The sequence below is a fragment of the Pollachius pollachius genome (assembly GCF_949987615.1).
Source record: "Pollachius pollachius genome assembly, chromosome: 2".
Taxonomy (NCBI): domain Eukaryota; kingdom Metazoa; phylum Chordata; class Actinopteri; order Gadiformes; family Gadidae; genus Pollachius; species Pollachius pollachius.
This window is the reverse complement of record NC_136935.1, coordinates 16,080,782-16,099,472: the sequence shown is the minus strand read 5'-3', so window position 1 is coordinate 16,099,472 and position 18,691 is coordinate 16,080,782. Positions and strand designations below refer to the sequence as shown.

The following is an 18,691-nucleotide window of genomic DNA, read 5'->3' as shown; positions in this document are numbered from 1 at the left end:
AAAGAAAGAGAAGATAGAGTTGCTTATCACGCAATGAGCAACAGCTCATTGCGTGAAAGTAAAGCCCCTTATATGGATATAGTATCCTAACACAGTATATATCCATATATCAATGCATTGCAATCAATGTGTGGTTATAAATGCGTTTTGATCAATGTATGATATAGTATTTATTACGTCAGGAACAACTTATGAGGTTATTTATCCAACATCTCGAACGACCGCTCAAGCTGTCATGTATTACTGCAGACTGCTGCTGCAGTATTTTTACGATGACATCATCCTATCGCTGATGAGATACCTCGGGGGAGAGTTGGGGGAAAATGCAAAGAAAGCAAAATTCTGAGGATAGCACAGATCTTCAAGTTGGAATTGACATTATATTCATCAAAGCATTGTTATGTTGTTTTTTTCCCATTGGTGTTTATAATAAAACAATTTTTAATTATGGGGGGCGAGGAAGATAGCGTCTGATTGGTCCTTGTAAGTGGATACAGAAAAAGTAGCCAATGAGCTTGGCCGGGCAGATTCAGGTGGTAAATCCTGTCTCTGACTGTAACAGGGATGAGGGTTTTTACTCCGTAGTGTAGTGCAACCCTGGCCTTCCTCTCGGATTCCCTGTGCCGCCATTAAAGGATATCGGATCGCCGTACAATAATGTGGATTAAAATGACTTAAAACCTCTCCGACGGTCAACGTAGGGCTAGAGGGGGTTTATATTCTGTGTGGATGTGTGCACTCCTGTCCACACGGAGCCCGGGAGCGGTAGATATGCAGCTCTCCACCAAGTAGCAGACGCTCGACTTCGGGACCGGGGGAGCTGGAGAAGCTGAACCGCTGTTGTGGTTGAAGGCACGGCGGGGTGTAAACACGGGGAAGAGGAGGTAAGGTCACGGCTAGCTGCTACGTGGACTCTTCCAATTCAAGTGACTTTCCTTCTGGCTGTTATGTTTCCCGTTCACCTTTTGTGTGCAACCCTGACTCACTCGCAGTTAAGACAGGCGAACCGGAGAAGGCTGGTTGTAACGTCAGCCGATGCTAATGTTAGCTAACTTAGTTTGTTTGGTAAAACATGACCTGGCTGAACCGCTTCAGTGTGTTGTGCTCCTTTTTCATGCCCTGTGCTTTAGAAGGAGTCCGGTTAAAGCTTTTCACTCGCTGCACCGTAGTACGATGTGTTTACTAGTCAGTTTACATTTAACAGGTAAATGGAGTTAACTAAAAAAAAAACAATTGATGAATACACAGTTTGAGGGTCGGACGACGTGTTCCGTAAAGCAATGCACCTTCAAACTGTGATTAAACATCCTGTCTTTAAACACAGCACCAGGATGCACATACTAAGCACTGGGGGTAGTCTTTTTAACAATTCACCAGCACGACGTGCGACTTTGAATAGTGTCTCTCACTGAAATGTTGAATTTCTCACGTCTGGTGAAAGGAAAGGCTTATAGAAACCACAGGAAGGTCAGACAGCCGAGGTGTTCTATTCTTTGCATTTTTTAAAAGTTGTTTACAAAGTTGGTCCACCCGTCCATTAGTCACGCCCATTGCAGTAAGTGCACGCTTAACAAAGTTTAGGCTATGAATGGAGCATTTAAAAGAAAAAAATGGTTCAGCATCAAACATGTCGGTGCATTCTTTATCCCATCACATATAAAACCTCACTTAAGTATCTTAAATATATATTGCATTATTTAAATCATGAACATATGCCTGTTGCATGTCTTATGCTTTTTTTTTTTATCTATCTTATCTATTTCTTTATATTTTGTTAATGTTAACATGTAGCTTCAAATGTATAATGCAGGCTACAGTTCCCGTTGCGTACTAGACCAGACTATTCTGGTACCTGGCAAAAAACGCTACCCTCGTACTCGGTTTTATTTACAGTGCCACAAATTAGTGCCGGTCAAGAACTGTAGCATTTTCTCTTTACATACAAGCCATTCACTTGCTGCAATTGCCAGACAGTATTTGGTAAAGGCTGCCCCAGATATTAAGAAACGAAGGTGCTGTGCAGCTCAACCTGTTTACGGGTGTTTCCACTTGAATATAGTCAAATACTGCCCCTTGTAAAGAGATGCACCTGTGTGATCGAGGCAGCATGGTGCATCCTTTTTTGGTTAACAAACATCTGTTTCCCATATGGAATCAACAAAAGCACGTTAAGTATATACTATCTTGTCTTTATAAAATGTCTGATCTCATACGTTTTTATCAAGGATCTTTTAAAATTAATATTTGGTTATACAGGACAATTAATTTAACAACCATTGTATATGCAAATGCCCAAAGCTAAAATGCTGACTACATGTTAACCATAAGTCACAAAGTTATATCCATCCTGCTATTCAAGTGCACCACCTCTGTAGACTAAACCAAGCTATGCTTCCTTCCCCGGGGTCTTAGCGTCCCGCCTGCCTGTGTGACCTCCCGCAGAGAGGACCGGCCGCGCTGAGAACCCCTCTGAGCGGCAGCAAGCCCCCTGCAGCGGCCGCCCGACGATGACAGAGGTCGGCACCAAGTGGGCCTGCGACTACTGCACGTACGAGAACTGGCCCTCTGCAATCAAGTGCACCATGTGCCGCGCTCAGAGGCCCAGCTTGGGGCCCATCATCACGGAGGAGCCCTTCAAGAGCAGCCCCCCTCTGGATGCCGGTCGGCATCAGTGGGACCCCGCGTGCCACAGCAACAGCCCGCCGCAGGGAGGGGTTTCCAGCCTCCTCATCTGCCCGGACTCCAGCGCCCGTCCTCGTGTGCGCATCGCCGACGTCCCCGAGACGCCCCCCAGCAAGTGGTCCTGTCACATGTGCACCTATTTGAACTGGCCCCGTGCCATCCGCTGCACCCAGTGCCTTTGCCAGAGGCAGCAGGGCCAGCAGCACAAGGGGCATCGGGCGGGGCAGCCCCGTAGCCCCACGGAGCTGCCCCAGACCTCGGGCTCTGGCTACCGCTCTGCGCCCCCCACCACGCCCACAGACCCCTGCGAGGAGTATAACGACCGCAACCGGCTCAACACCCGGGCACAGCACTGGACCTGTACCGCCTGCACTTACGAGAACTGGCCCGAGGCGCGCAAGTGCGTGGTGTGCGACCACCCCTGGCCCAACAGCCTGCCGGCCGAGTCCATCGAGCTGGCGTCCGAGCCGGAGGGCCAGCCGCCGCCCTCCATCCTGAACGAGCAGGAGCGGGACAATCGGAGGGGCGTGGTGGGGACAGTGGGCGTGGTCGGCGGGACAGGGGGCTGCAGCAGCAGTCAGCGGAGGTCGCCACCCAGCCCAAAGCGGGAGTCGGAGGTGAAGATGGACTTTCAGAGGATCGAGGTGGCGTCGGGAGCCGGGATCGGGAGCAAAGAGGAGCTGGAGATGGACTTTAAAAAACTGAAGCAGATTAAGAACCGGATGAGAAGGACTGACTGGTTGTTCCTCAACGCGTGTGCAGGTGAGTGTCCTAAAGTTGCAGCACTGCGTGTGTTGATGGGGTCCAGGCTCTGGTTTGTGTCACACTGGTTGTTTTTCAGGGCTAGTGAAGCCAGCTAGTGAAAGTATGCTTTCATTATCACGCACAGCTAGCTGGCCTGTTTACGGAGCGCACCAGGTGTAGGTGGAAGTGTTTATGTTGTTCTGCCTCACATACTAGAAATGCTTGCCCATATTGTGGACTGTAAATATAGTTTGTTGCTCAAGTTCTCTGTCCTCATAACTCCCTCCCATGACCACAAACATAGGTGTGATATAGTCAGTTTGAGGGGTACTTCACAGGCTTTTTAAAATAATAATTATTTGTATTCAAAAATGTTGTTTATTTATTTCAAAAGGTCTTTTTGACTGGTACAACCGTTCCATGCCTATATAAAGCTGTGAAATATAGGTCTCTAATTTTAGCAAAAGGATCGTGCAGCCATACGTCCTTTTAAAGTTCAGAATAATAACCTGATGCCCAACCTATCCTGTGCCTTAACCTCCCTGAACATCTAACACAGAATAACATATTGGATCATCTTAAGCCCAACCGCATAAGTACTGGCTTTTACAGTCATCAACATAGTTTTAGAAAGGAGAAAAAGTCAACAAAACCACAGGCCCATGGAGGACAAACAACTATTAAAGACGCCAGTGTACGCATGTTGCGAAATTGTTCTTTCTATAGACTGTGAGCTAGTCCAACCGAAACCGTCCTCTCTATTGCGTGTGACCCTATCTTACCCTCGCAGAGGCCAGGCCCTATCAGGTTGTATGGTTGGAGGGCCTCTAATGACTGATGTTGTTATCAGTATGCCACTAGGGTCCTGAGTCCCCTTGCCTCCTATCTGTGTTCATGGTCATAGAGGCGGCGGAGACCCCCGGTACAGAGCATGGAGGTTTCCCTCTCCGCACACACGTGATCACGCACAAGCACCCAGGCTAGTAAACATAGTCCAGTGCCCCCCCCCGAAGGATCAGCTGTGCTATAAATGGCATTGTGTGGTGCAGTGCAAGCTTAAAATAAAGAAGGTGTGTGTGAGTGTGAGACGACAGCCAAATGATGGTGTTATGTCACACAACGATAACTCTGCTGTGTGGATTTCTATCGCTGTTCTTCTGAAACCACCTAATGCATCACCAAAGCAAACGCAAAAATAACCACTTATTTGCTATTTTTTTCATTGACGGGGCTCACAAGTTTGTGGTTGTGTGTTGTGCACTCATAGGTTGACCTTCACTCCCCCCTTGAGAAACAAAGAACTGAAGCCCTTTCATTTTGATTGAGAATAGTTTGTGTAACATTGATCTCCGTAAAGCCAATCATTTGTCAAACGAATTGCCCCTAAGCCATGGGGTAGGCTGTCTATATTTGGCATCGCACATTTGAGAACACGGTTGAAACTATTTAAATCGAAAAACATTTGTATACGGCAAGTAAAAAGCCACTCTGCATTGGAATTTGGAATCATACTGTTGTTTCTGTGGCGACAAACTCAGATTGCAGATCAGAGGATCAGCTCACGTGAGGGAACTCTCTGTGGTACACAGTCACAGATTCCCATCTTTAACTGTCGAGAAGCCTTTTTGCTATTGCCTTGTTATTAGTTAAACAGAAACACACAGGGGACTCTGTATATGTGTGATCGCCTGAGGGATCATTCAAGAGAGTATCAAAAGAGTATGTTTACATTGGTCTCCGTGGTACTGATGAATAAAGACAGATGATGGGAGGGGTAATAAAAAAAAGAGATTGTCTTCTAAGCAGATGTTCCTTAACAATGTGATGCTAAAACAATATAACATTCAAAATATAATATTTGAGTGTTTCAAATGCAGGCCGTTTAATTCTCAGCTCTGGTTCCGATTGGCTCCTTCCCCTCTAATGCAGCCTCTCTGTAAGGGGCAGGCAGCGCAGATGTAGACACAGTCATGCAACAGACGGATACTCCTCTAAGGCTGGGCCATAATACCGTCCAGCTGGCATTCTGCCTTCCCCTCTGCCCCGAGACACTCACTCATCAGGCCGGAAGGCCGTGCACTGACTGATTCTGCACCCGCAATCCTGTCACTTAGCGTGGCCCTCCTATGCCTTTCAATGCACCTAAAAAGACCTGACAACACTGAATGTAAGCGTGTTAGAGAGGCTGTTTTCTTCTCTGTTAATCTGGGTCAGGCCTGTGTTATTGCCCCTGCCGGTGTCCTTGGAGGAGCTGCCGCGGCTGTCATTTTGATGGCAGGTTCGTACTAGTCGGAGATCACTCAAACACCAGAGATACTTCTGTGTGGACGTCAGCAGGCCTGCCGTGCCCCCGGTGGTTCATTCTGTTCCTGTGAAAGGAGGGACTCTGCTGGCTGTCGGTCAGATTTAGTCTGGATGAAGGCAATATAGCAGTGATGAGGCAGAACGGCCAAGGAAGTCTGTTAGCAGAGATTTGTTTTGTGTCAGCGTTTAGCTTACAGCTTCTGTCTCCTACCAGTTATTGTGTAGTATTAGCCACGCTGTGCTGAGTCAGAATCATATTTCACAATATTATATTTGTTTTAATGTAGTTTGATGACATGGGGACATTTTGGTTTTAGTAATTAATAAACAAATGCCTATTAAACCAATAGGCTTAAAAGAGCTGGAGAGGAGATGCAGCCTATAGAAACCAGAATTTGGTTGTAATTTGTTAAAAGTTCCATCACCATCGGTCAGCTAATGGTGAGTAAACAATTAGTGTGAGAGTATCTGTTCCGGCTCACTGCAGGCCTGCCTCTGAATGATCATTGTCATTGAAGGCTGCTCGTGGCTATTTCTGATCAGGGAACCTTTCCCTTATTGGAAAGAGAAATCCATCTTGCCTGTCAATCAGGTGGTGTGAATGCAACACTGCTCACTGACAGAGAAACATTGGAAGAGAGAGCATTTGCGGGGGGGGGGGGGGGGGGGGGGTGGTTATGGTCAAAATGTTGCTCTGTCTCTCTTCACTATTCCCAAATACAAGCTACAGCACCTTTTTAAAATGTTGTCCTTTAAGCATTATGAGCGTTATCAGCCATAACCAGCTAATGCAAACTATGTCTAGTTTCACGTCATATTTCTAAGAATTCAAATTGAATATTCAAAGTCTTTCCAGCGGTCAATGTGGGAAGCTTCTGTTTTGTTCATCCATTCTACAGAACAACCTCAACCAACCATTACGCACTAATATGTCCTCAGCTAGCATGGTGGTTATTTCATTTGACTCTTCTCAAGGTCAGTTGGAATGCGTAGAACGCAAACAGCACCCAAGAATCAAAGATTTAGTTGAGAAGCGAACGTTTGACACTTCTACCCACCAAAGACATTTCCATATCTTTGGTGTGTAGAATACTTTCTCTTCTTTGCCCCGGTCCACTCCTGAAAGAGCTACATGCAGAGTAAACTAACAGAGGGCAGACATGTCCAACCCCGCACTAATGTGTTGTTAGTGTTGTGGGGAGTGGCTGTGCTCATTTCCACATTTCTCTAAGCCTCTATGATCTGGTTTCTCATCGCAGAGTCCTCCCACTCAGTTTATGTCTCTTGCTCCCACTCTCTCTCCCACACTCCACAAGAGAGTTTGTGGACAAGCAGATTATGCAGCTAAAGTGATGTGTGTGGTGTGTGTGTGTGTGTGTGTGTGTGTGTGTGTGTGTGTGTGTGTGTGTGCGCGTGTTTGTGTGTGTGGTCCTTTTTGAAGCTATCACAGAAGCTCAGCTGCAAAGAACTCTGTTTAATGTACCAGTGAACACAGAGGAACGTAAATGGCAGAAATGGAACTGGCAGTTATTGGGAAATTACTGTTGTCATGGAAGTGTTTTGTTAATTTGTCTTTCTTTGTTTTTGGTTGACTGCCTAATCATACCCTCAATTTGCCCCTTTTTTTTTTCATTTTATTTGGCTGACGTTGTCAGCCATGTTGATGGCAAAAAAAAAATAATGCAACGATGCCAGAATGTGAACAAGAATCCTAATCGTGGATGTCGTGATGCGTCGGCAGGCTCTGCCATTATATCCCTGTCATGTATTTATAACATCTTCAGATACACAACATATCTTCTAAGGGGGCCACCTTCACAAACTAGGCTACTCTCAGCATATTTAAGTTTCCACTTCCTTCCCAATGCGTCCTGTCTTAACCTCTTTATATTTGTCCCCACAGGTGTGGTGGAGGGAGACCTGGCGGCTGTGGAGGCCTACAAGTCGTCCGGGGGCGATATCGCGCGGCAGCTGACGTCGGACGAGGTGCGACTGCTGAACCGGCCGTCGGCGTTTGACGACGGCTTCACCCTGGTGCACCTGGCCATCCGCTTCCAGAGGCAGGACATGCTGGCCGTGCTGCTGACTGAGGTCAGCGGGGGGAGGGGGGAGGGGAGGGGGGGGGGGGGGGGGGGGGGGGGGGGGGAGTCCTCTGACATGACAGTCGTTACCATCCCTTTAAAAATGCCAACGTTTGAACAACAATATCCCGGTTCTGTAGATCCATCATGCCTGCCGTTGTTTCTAACTGAAGCCCTCTGCTTTCTCGGGTGCATCGGACACATGTGTCTGTACCCTTGCAAGACTAAATCTAAGCTCATCCGTGGAACTTGGTTTTGTGACCAATCTTCAGCGATGCGTCACCTGGACCCCCTTGTTGAGGTTGCAGGAAGCTAAAGTGCAAGTTGTTTCTATCCTGTTTCAATAGAGGCACTTTCTATAAGGCTGTGGCAGGGCTTTCAGAATCCCTACCTCCGCACTTCAATATGGTTCTAAATACGGCTTTGATAGGCTGAGTATCTCCACAGGCGCTGACGGCTTTAATAAGCGGCGACGGCTGTAACCAGTTTAATATAGTGTGATGTCTTCGACAGCTTTCATACAGTGTGATGCCTCGACAGCTTTCACACAGTGTGATGTTGTGGACTGCTTTAATATAGTGAGGCGGCAGCAATATGGGCCCTGCGTTCCTGATGATGCAGCTTTCGGTGCGGAGACTAATTTGCACTCTTAATCCCTTGAGCTCCGCAGGAACACAATACAGGCGTCACAAGGGCATCGATGTAGTCGGGGAGGAAGACGAATTGGTATTCTGCCGTACGCTCCGTCGGGCTCTGCTTGTTAGCCACAATGCAAACACCGTGGCTGGGGTTCCGCTCGTCAATAAACGCGACGGGGCAGAGTAAGTTCCATGCGCATTGAAGGAGTCCCCATTCGTACAGACCTTACTGGGCAGGGGTGCAATGCTGTCATAGACATTTGAGTCGGGGATTGGTTGGTCTTCCAAATCAAAGTGGAAGCTTTGTGTATTGTGATGGGTTTCTGTTCAATCAAAAGTGTGTGTGCCTGTGTGTGTGTGTGTGTGTGTTTGTGTGTGTGAATGGCCTCTTGCTTATCAGAGGGGTCAGCCAGGGGTTTTCTGGCAGCATGAACCATTGACTGCAGAGATTAAGTGTGTGAATACCTGAACCCTGCCCCAACAGTATAACCTACAGTTATAATATAATCATCAGGGATGATATCTTATTCTTAAAAAATATAGGCAAATCTTGATAACGCTTCTTCTTCTTGATGGCTTTAATGAAAGCAGCTATTACCTTGTGTTGATGCTGACGACATCAAATGGAGTTTCAGCCACCATCTCCTCCTGTCTAAATCAAATGAGCAGACATTGGTCTCATGACACGTTTTCATCTGTTCTGTCTGCCTGATCAGTAGCAATAGCTTAAGAAGGTCCATGTTATTCATGGGATCCCTCCTATTATCCCGTCCTGTGTTAGCTTTTCCCACTTCAAGCCCTGATACCATAAACGGGGTAAAACTGCTATACGAATGAACTTTAACTGAATGTGAATTATTTAACAATATTCTTGCCATGTAGACCACTAACCTGTTCTGTTCCTCTCCTCTGCCTGTACCCCCCCCCCCCCCCCCCCCCCCCCCCCCCCAACCCCCCCCAGGTGTCCCAGCAGGCGGCCAAGTGCATCCCGGCAATGGTGTGTCCCGAGCTGACGGAGCAGATCCGCCGCGAGGTGGCCGCCTCGCTGCACCAGCGCAAAGGGGACTTCACCTGTTACTTCCTGACCGACCTTGTGACCTTCACCCTCCCAGCCGGTAGGGTCCCCGGCACCCCTAGACCCCCGGGCGTCCTGCTCCTCCAAACCCTGTCCTGTGCACGTGTCCTCCCACCCCACCACCTCAGCTTGAGATCTACAACGAAATCAAAGCAACGAACCATGTGACACATCAGCGGCTGACATCTTGGTTGTTCATGAAAACGCCTCGAAGGCACTCCCATAGGCCTTATGTCATTGTATCATACCCAACCCATATTCGATAAACGCTTGTGATTTGCCCGCCCCGGGCGAGGTCTACTGGTCTGAATGGAAGGGAAGCCGGACGCATGAGGCAGAGCAAATAAAACATGAGCTCACAGAATTTCTGGCTCCCAGGCTACGGGTATTTAAGAGGACCGCACACACGCTCCTTCAAAGGATCACTTTCTAATGCGCTTCTCCTCTTACTTTCTATTCAATCATTGTTGCTTTTATTTCTGTTTTTTTTTTTTTCCATGCTTTGCATACTAGTCGCTCAACCACCAAATACCTGCCGACTTCGTTGACATTCCAATGAGGCATTTGAATGCCGGTTTTGATTGGATTATAGACCTGCTTGTGGTTGGAATGCGGGGAAGTCAGAACGTGAAGGTTGGCAGTTTGGTGAATGGCCCGGAGCCAAAGGCGGCCACTGCCTTTTAGTGTTTGCATATTCCTCCCCCAACCACCTAAACTGCTGTCCACAAGCGGCACCTGTCCCTTGCCTGTTGACACTGTAGTCCTCGCTGCAGCTCTGATTATTGTGCAGTATTGCAAGGCTTTTGCGTTGCATCCAATGCCGATGCTTATTGTTTTAATTTCACTGGGAACAATGGGGATTGTGTTTTTGAACTCTACAGTTGGTTGCGAGGGTAACTCCGCTGCTAGCGTTACTGCGTTGTGCACATGTCGTCGGAACAATGCGGAGCTTGGAAATCTGCCACCATAGAAAGAGACTCTGTTCCACAAAGTCAATGCTTTCATTTATTTTTGCCGAATAAATTGCCGCCGTTGTCAAGCAATGAGCAGCAATGGCAGTTGAGAAGAACAACAGGCTTCTTTTTGGCTTTGATAACCGGCAGGGTTGAAACCATATACACTCGTCTGTCCAGATCTTGTTTAGTGGCCATCCCTGTGGGTCTTTTCCCTGCTGCTTTTCTAATGATAGAACCATATAATAACAAGGATAATGATGACGATTATGTATAATAACTGTTAATGCAAAAGTATTTATAATCCTTTTGTGTGTTCACAGACATCGAGGACTTGCCCCCCCCGGTTCAGGAGAAACTGTTCGATGAGGTCCTCGACCGAGACGTACAGAAAGGTGACATTTCAATTATTTACCAGGCTCTCATTTGGCTGCCGGTTGTAGGCCGCCATTCAGTCAGGACGTGGACCGAGGCAGTACATGTCTTGACCGACTGGCGCCTGCCTATCTAGATGGCCATCTCCGGAAACCGGAGCGCGGCCATGGAACCCTGTTGGCCAGCGGTACGGAGGTGCTGGGGGTACTATATACGGGCAGACAGGCGGTGTAGCATTACAGGTGTTGAGTCCTGCTCACCCCCCCCCCCCCCCCCCGCGCAGGCTTGTCTTCCTGACAGCCATTGTGTGTCACTTGCGTTCATTAACGCTAATCAAGCTGATTGGGTTGAAGATGTTTTCCTGATTTCTGTACGTGTGCGTGACCTTGTCGAAACTATCCGCTCTCCTTTCATATACTTGGGTTCTGGACACGCAACATGGGTGATCTCAGGTCATCTTACAGCCCCCCCCCCCGGGACACCAGATAGAATGACACGTGCAGGTGGAGCACATACTGTACTGACCTACAGTTGCCTCTAACCAACCACCCCGTTGTTGAGTTCCAAAAGTATAACCTAGCGTATAAACGTAGCACTTCCGGTCCTTTCAAACACTGATCTCCTTCCACCAGGATTCCGCAACCCTATCAGTAGATAGCGATCATTGCTATTTATTCCTTGTGTTTTGGTCCAGAGCTGGAAGAGGAGTCCCCCATCATCAACTGGTCCCTGGAGCTGGGCACGCGGTTGGACAGCCGGCTGTACGCGCTGTGGAACCGGACGGCCGGGGACTGCCTGCTGGACTCTGTGCTGCAGGCCACCTGGGGCATCTACGACAAGGACTCGGTGCTGCGCAAGACGCTGCATGACAGCCTGCATGACTGCTCGCACTGGTGAGGCTCCCTGGAGACGCCGTCCCCGCGACATGCGTGGAGGCCGCTGTGCGTTTAATTGGGTCTTTTGGAGCTTCAGAGTAAAAGGTTCACTTCAGTCGACCATGTTAAGGCTCGGCACTAGAGAGTGGTAGCGTGCTGAAATCTGGGTTTCTAATTGGTGCCACCTGGGAAGAACGGTTCCCTGGTAACGTGATTGGTTGATGAGGTTATAATTGGCAGCATGATAACATGTATTACGCCCTGGAGCCCACCATGGTGAGGTTTAGTAGGGGGTAGGGTTTTTGTACTGGGCCTCCTCTTGCTGCTTAGCTTGTGACCTACCAGGGAGGACAGGGGTTATCTTGATATTTAGACTTTTCAAAGATAAACATTTATGCCAACTCCAACAAAGTGGTCCTTCAGGTTGTGTATGAGGGATAATTTCACCACTTCGAATGAGAAAGACTGCAAACATTGGACGTAATGTGACCCAAAGTTGGCTCAAAGCAAAGCCTTCTGAACTTGTTTTGATTATGCTGGTCCCAGTTAAACACATAATATACAAAGCGAGTCTGTGTTTACTCCCTTGAGTGACAAGTGGGTTTCAACTGTGTCCATCTCGCTGTCTACTCCGGAACCCAAATATAGTGTGTGTGTGTGTGTGTGTGTGTGTGTGTGTGTGTGTGTGTGTGTGTAGGTTCTACACTCGCTGGAAGGAGTGGGAGTCGTGGTACTCGCAGAGCTTCGGTCTGCACTTCTCCCTCCGGGAGGAGCAGTGGCAGGAGGACTGGGCCTTCATCCTCTCGCTTGCCAGCCAGGTACACACACACACACACACATATGCATGAACAGAAAAATTGCACACACACACACACATTAACACAACATGCTAATTTGCATACGAACATGCATAATCACAGACGCTCATTTTTATGAACACACGCACGAAAGACTGCACATGCACAAAAACACCCACACACCCACACGTATGCTTGTTTTTTGCACACACACCAGTGTTTCCCCTCTATTTACCTAGCAGCGGCTTACTGCCTCTGCTGAAATATGACCGCCGCTGCTAAATTATTTATTTTTTTAACGAGGCTCCTTCTTAAATCATGGGATTTTTAGTCCCATGAACTACATATGACTTAAACTGTAAGTCTGGAGAAGGTTAACCCTCTCTCGGACGCCACAGTCTGCTCAGACAGAGCTCTACCCAAAGAGGCCTTTACCTGGGTTAGTGTTTTGTAGACCCCGATCTTTTCTAAAATACAATAAAAAATCTGCAACAAAATGGAGTATATTATGATGTTCACGATCATATAAAGACATATTACTACATTTAAAGTAAAGCAACAAAAAAGTGTTTTGGGATTACTGGCTCTTTAAGAATGTGCAGCTAGCTAGCCGCTAAGCAACACCCGGTGGATCTAAGCTTTGAACCAGTGGGTGCGGCTAACACTAGCTTGTTGTCAAATCACATTTTCAGAATTGACTTAATTTTAAGTTTAACAGTCTAGCTGATTAAAAGAAGTAAGAGAACTGATGACTTGTGATGAGGAGGCGGTTATCTTTGTAAAGTTAGGGGGAGGGGAGGGGGTTCTCTGCTGTCTGGCAGCAATGGTTTGAAAGGGGAGCAAATGGATGCACAATTTTGTAGAGATACAAAGTTTTAAGTTGGGTTTTACACGTTGCCAAATGCAATTTAATTCAATGCGTTTTGATACAAAGGCCTCAGGGGCCTTGCTGGGGCGGCCGGTGCAGAAATGCATTTGCGAGGGGAAGGTTTAAGCGCAAGTGGTCCACCTCCGCTCCTGCCAGGCCATCCTAGGGGAAGAACTCTGCGCACACACACACACACACACACACAGACATGCACACGTTTATTTACACAAACGCACCATGCATTTCTAAAGACACAGATATGCACAACACTCACTGTGTTACAGCATGTCATTAACAGCGAGTCATTAACCATTAATTATAAAGAAGCTCCGTTCCCGTAGCCCTTACTCTTAAGTGCACGTGGGCCGTCGTCAGTGCTCCCGTGCACTCTCGCCGTGCACTCACACTCTAATCACAACTATGGCTACTCAGGAGTACATTTTATGTCAATTAACTACCACTTATTGAATCCACTATATCTCAATGCTTTATTGAGTGCTAAATGTGTATTTCAAATGAATCGCTTCGGAGCAAATCTGCAGCAGAAATCTGTCCTCGGGAGTACTTCTGAATTGACTTGTACTCTGTGTGCTGTGTTGTCTTCTTAACAGCCCGGGGCCAGCTTGGAGCAGACCCACATTTTTGTTCTTGCACACATACTTCGAAGGCCGATCATCGTCTACGGAGTGAAGTATTACAAGAGTTTCCGTGGTGAAACACTCGGCTACACGCGCTTTCAAGGTACGCATTTGATGGCTATCTCGTGGCATTTGTCTCCTTCTTTTCTCAAGGTTGCGTCGGGCCGGGATCTCGTATCGTAACTTATGTTTGATCCAAGCACTGATTGTAGTCTAGACATGGTTGACAAAGAGCCCCGCCATAGCATTTACAGTGTCTTACTGCTCATCTCAACTCTGTCTCTGTCTTAAACAATTAATGTTGGCCTATGGGAGTGCTCTCTTGGTCTTCTCTGTGTCTGGATACCCGACATAGCAGACATATCAAAAGGACCTCATTTGGATCAGTGGCGCCGGCTTGATCAGAGCCGATCAATCCAGTGACTTGCAATGATTAAAAAAATACCTTCCTGGATCCTGTGACTTCTGCATACTTGGCTCTCCACAAAACAATCCCTCTGTCCGGGTCTGTACCAGAGGAAGACCAGGAATTTGAGCAAACCCCTGCCTCTGCAAAACAAACTGTGTGTTTGTGTTTACGGAGAACAAGAGAGACTTGTTCTTTTCTTTGTTCTTGCGTTGTCTTTGCGATGTTCCAGTCGTCCCATCCATTAGCGAACATGTGTTAGGCATGAAGGCCTGCGACTCTGCAGGCAGAGCGGTCTGCTTTTAATTTGCCTGCTAGGGTTTAGCACCAAGGGAGGATGAAAGTATTGCCGTAGAAGGGGCGGCATGTTGTGCTTACACTCCTCGCTCCCCCTTCACCCTGAGGTTGGGAACGCTGTGGTGGGAGTTGCTGGGGGGGGGGGCGGCAGCGCCAAAAGAATATCACTGAATCCAGGCCAACCATAATGGAAGGGCATTTTGAAACGGTCGCCAGGTGATCCCATTGACAACACAAAGGGAGACTGTTAGGAGCGGAGCAGAGGGTGGAGCTGCCACTTTTGCCAAAGCCTTGGGCCCCTTCAGAAAGAAGTGGAAGTCATGAGATCAGAGGTTTGCCAAGAGGCCTCAGCCGCAGAGAGCGGAGGGAGCGTTCATTGTGTCCCTGGTGTGACTCCCATGTGTCCGCGGCCCCCTCCAGGTGTGTACTTACCCCTGCTGTGGGAGCAGAGCTTCTGCTGGAAGAGTCCCATCGCACTGGGCTACACGAGGGGGCACTTCTCGGCACTGGTGGCCATGGAGAACGACGGCTTTGACAATCGTGGCGCAGGCGCCAACCTCAACACGGACGACGACGTCACCGTGACGTTCCTGCCGCTTGTCGACAGCGAGAGGAAGCTGCTCCACATTCACTTCCTCTCTGCACAGGAAGTAAGGATCTGGCGTTGTCTGGGTTGTTTTGGGTCTGCTGGACCGTGGTTTAATTGATTTGTAGTTGTTAATCGATGGGATCTATAGGGGGGGGCTGATGTATTTATGTCAGCAGAAATGTCTAGTGAGTGAGAACCAATATCTGTAAAATTATGGAAATAAGAGGATACTATGGCAGTTAAGGAAGACTAGCTCTTAAAAAACATAAGACATACATAACCCTAATTATCACACTCAATAATTGATCTGACATATGTATGCATAAAATGCTAAAGTACGCATAAGAGAAAATGTTCTTTATTATTCCCGGATGCAAAATTCTGGTAAAATATTAAATAGAAGATATTATAATAACAAAACACAAGGTTTTAAGTTGCTGTAGGTAGGATTTGAGGTGTAAATAGAGCAAAAAACAGCAGAAGAGAAGAATTTTAAAACGAGACCCCCAACCAAACGCCCCCCCTCTCTCCGCTCCCTCCCTCCGTTCCTCCACCATTGAGAAGTGTTGCATCTATTCCACGTACCTGTGATTGACAGGCTGTCTACAATCTAAATTGGCACACGCATAGCCCGGCGCAGTCGACTAGAAACAAATATTCTCACGGCGTATTCACTCACTAATATCTGACCGATGGTTAGGCCAGCAATGACACTCAAATAAGCTCTGGCCTACAGCACACTTTTAATTAACAATGCTAGGTCAAAATAAAAAAGTATATGTTCCCATCTCAAACCTGGTGTGCGCTTCCCTCCTCCAACCAGATGGGGAATGAGGAGCAGCAGGAGAAGCTGCTAAGGGAGTGGCTGGACTGCTGCGTGACGGAGGGCGGCGTCCTGGTGGCGCTGCAGAAGAGCTCCCGCCGCCGCAACCACCCGCTGGTCACCCAGATGGTGGAGAAGTGGCTGGACGGCTACCGGCAGATCAGGCCCTGCGCCTCCCTGTCGGACGGGGAGGAGGAGGAGGAGGACGACGACGAGTGACACACCCTCCCCCGTCTCCCTTCCCCCTCTACTTTATTTTTCGGATTTTGATTTTGTTTGCTATTCCTTTCCTGACACGGACAAACTGTGAAAAGCCTTCAGGAGATGGCAGGGATCCCCCCCCCCCCCCCCACACCTACACAAACCCTCTCCCCGTCCCCTCCTTCTGGAGGATACTGTCTCACACACAGATGCGCACACACACACACACACACACAGATGTAAACACTTTTGATGTGCTATCCGTGGGTTGAGGCTGGCAACATGACGTCACTGCTGCAAACCAACCCCCCTGAACCTGGACCTGCTGATGACGAAGAATAAAAGGAATTTACGAATGTTGAACCAACGGTTCCGGTTTTCAGTTGTATCAAAGAAAGGTCTTTATTAATAGATGTTTAATGCATGTGGTTGTTTAAGAATTACAGTTGTAAGGATTTATACCAGCATCAATTCAACTCAAATACTTTATATAAGTTTGTAATTGGCACTGACAAAAACAAGCACATTTCCAGATAACGGTCCTATTTGGATGTGTTTCCCCTGGTTATGGAGTTGGTTGATTTACCCTTCTTGTTTTTGGACGGGGAGCTAAGCAACAGCATATCGGTGGGTCAGATGGCCTTTTGGAGAACGATTGTGTTATCAAATACATAAGACTTTATTACCAAGCACTGCACATTTATTACTAAAATAATTTATATATAACAGCTTGAATCAAGGTCATATATATGAAGCTGTGGGAGAGGAGGTCGGTGCCTTCTCCAGTCCGAGCTACCTAGTCACTAAGGTTTAGTGCACACACATACACCCACATCGTTTGGGTTTTGAGTTGTATTCAGTTTACCCTTCTGAAGTTGCTAAGGAAAGTAGAGTTGTGTGTTTGTGTGATTTTTATTTTTATTTTTTGCTCCAAACTTACTCTTATTTATTGTTTGAAATCCCTTTGGAGCCACTAAGAGCTTTGGATTAATGAACTTTTACTTTTATTTTATTTTGTTATTCTTTGGATCGTGATGAAGACGTTTTATGTTGCACAGAAACATAGTAGCTGCAGTGAAAGAAACAAGGATGACCATCGGTGAAAAGTTTACCTTATTTTTCTGTGAGTAAATCTTTCTTCTTTAGTACCTCATTTTCGATGTTTAATTCTGGTGCTCTCTGCAGAATTTGTGTGTGAGAATGAGACTTTATATATGTCAAGCATCAATCCGGAAAAACACTTTTGGCTCATCACCACCTTCCCTGGTCTCATGTGTTGCTTTCTATCTCCACATGTGGTCAAGTTCATGTTCATAACACATGTGTTTGCTTTATACGCTGTCTTGTGTATTTCTGTAAAACAAAACAAAAAAAACGGAATTCTCATCAAGGTCCCTGTTAAGACTGCAACCTATAAAACCAAAGTTGGGAAAAAATATATCCCATGTGTTTGACGTGTATTATGTTTTCATTGTTTTATTTTGTTCATTCTTGCCATGCTGTACTGTATCTGTTTCATTCTAGCCCTACACGTTCTGAGCATCAACTCTATGTTGCTTTGTATTTATGCAACAGTTGCAGCTGTGACTGAGGGTTTGTGGATTTAGGCCTGACCTCACTATACAGTGTATTGCAAAGGATAGGCAAAAAAGGTTCAAATATAATAAAAGGCAAAACCTTTTTGAAAGTCCATGTCTTCCCTGATATTTTCGAAGTGTTGTCTCGTATTGTTGGACTGTAAGTGGAACACAGCCATGACCAAATGCTACGGTTAGTATTAAATTGTGCTGCCCATTTGGTTCTAGCACAATCTAGTGGCCAGTCTAATCCACGACACCTACAAAAACAAGGGTAAATTGAAGGTGATCGATTTGCCTTTTTTTTTTTATGACAGCTCAGTTGCATCTTACATACGCAAAAACCGTAGTGAAATGTGCAAAGAGAAGGCTATGTGGAATCGGCGGAATCTGGCAACCCACGCCAGTCAGTCGCTTCCTTTTGGTTTCTACTGGAACAAGAGGTGGCTCGGGGTGTTGCTGCTGTTTCAGGGACAATACAGGGACAACACATTACAATTTAATGTATGGGGATACCGGAGTCTGCCTAGTCTGCTATTAAAGGGGCATTCCACCAGTGGAGACATGAATATGTATTGAAAGTGGATCATATATGTAGTCGAATAGTGACATACATTTTAAATGTGGTGCTTTTTTTACCGAGATAAGGCAGAAAATGACTTTTTAGGGATTGTGGATTGCAAGCCACAATCCCCATAGTGCATTGCAATGCTCAGCTCCGCAGGCCACTCCCACTGTTGAACTCAACGTTTGAACTCCGCCCATCAA

At 47.0% G+C, this 18,691-nt stretch overlaps 1 protein-coding gene across 1 annotated transcript; it reads left to right on the top strand.

The window, feature by feature from the left end:
- The first annotated feature begins 595 nt into the window (after positions 1-595).
- zranb1b (zinc finger, RAN-binding domain containing 1b) lies at positions 596-17,978 on the top strand. Its single transcript, XM_079728790.1, has 10 exons — positions 596-884; positions 2,413-3,444; positions 7,634-7,821; positions 9,411-9,564; positions 10,801-10,872; positions 11,547-11,745; positions 12,425-12,545; positions 14,004-14,133; positions 15,154-15,383; positions 16,146-17,978. The coding sequence occupies exons 2-10, from the start codon at positions 2,508-2,510 to the stop codon at positions 16,362-16,364; spliced, it is 2,250 nt and encodes a 749-aa protein (XP_079584916.1). The 5' UTR covers positions 596-884; positions 2,413-2,507; the 3' UTR covers positions 16,365-17,978.
- The last annotated feature ends 713 nt before the right edge of the window (positions 17,979-18,691 follow it).

What these genes read in the sequence shown, in the direction of transcription:
- zranb1b (XM_079728790.1), top strand. Translation starts at nt 2,508, where the DNA reads ATGACAGAGGTCGGCACCAAGTGGGCCTGCGACTACTGCACGTACGAG. An exon ending in GACCTTCACCCTCCCAGCCG is followed by an intron (nt 9,565 to 10,800) that starts GTAGGGTCCCCG and finishes GTGTGTTCACAG; the next exon opens with ACATCGAGGACTTGCCCCCC. An exon ending in ACTTCCTCTCTGCACAGGAA is followed by an intron (nt 15,384 to 16,145) that starts GTAAGGATCTGG and finishes TCCTCCAACCAG; the next exon opens with ATGGGGAATGAGGAGCAGCA.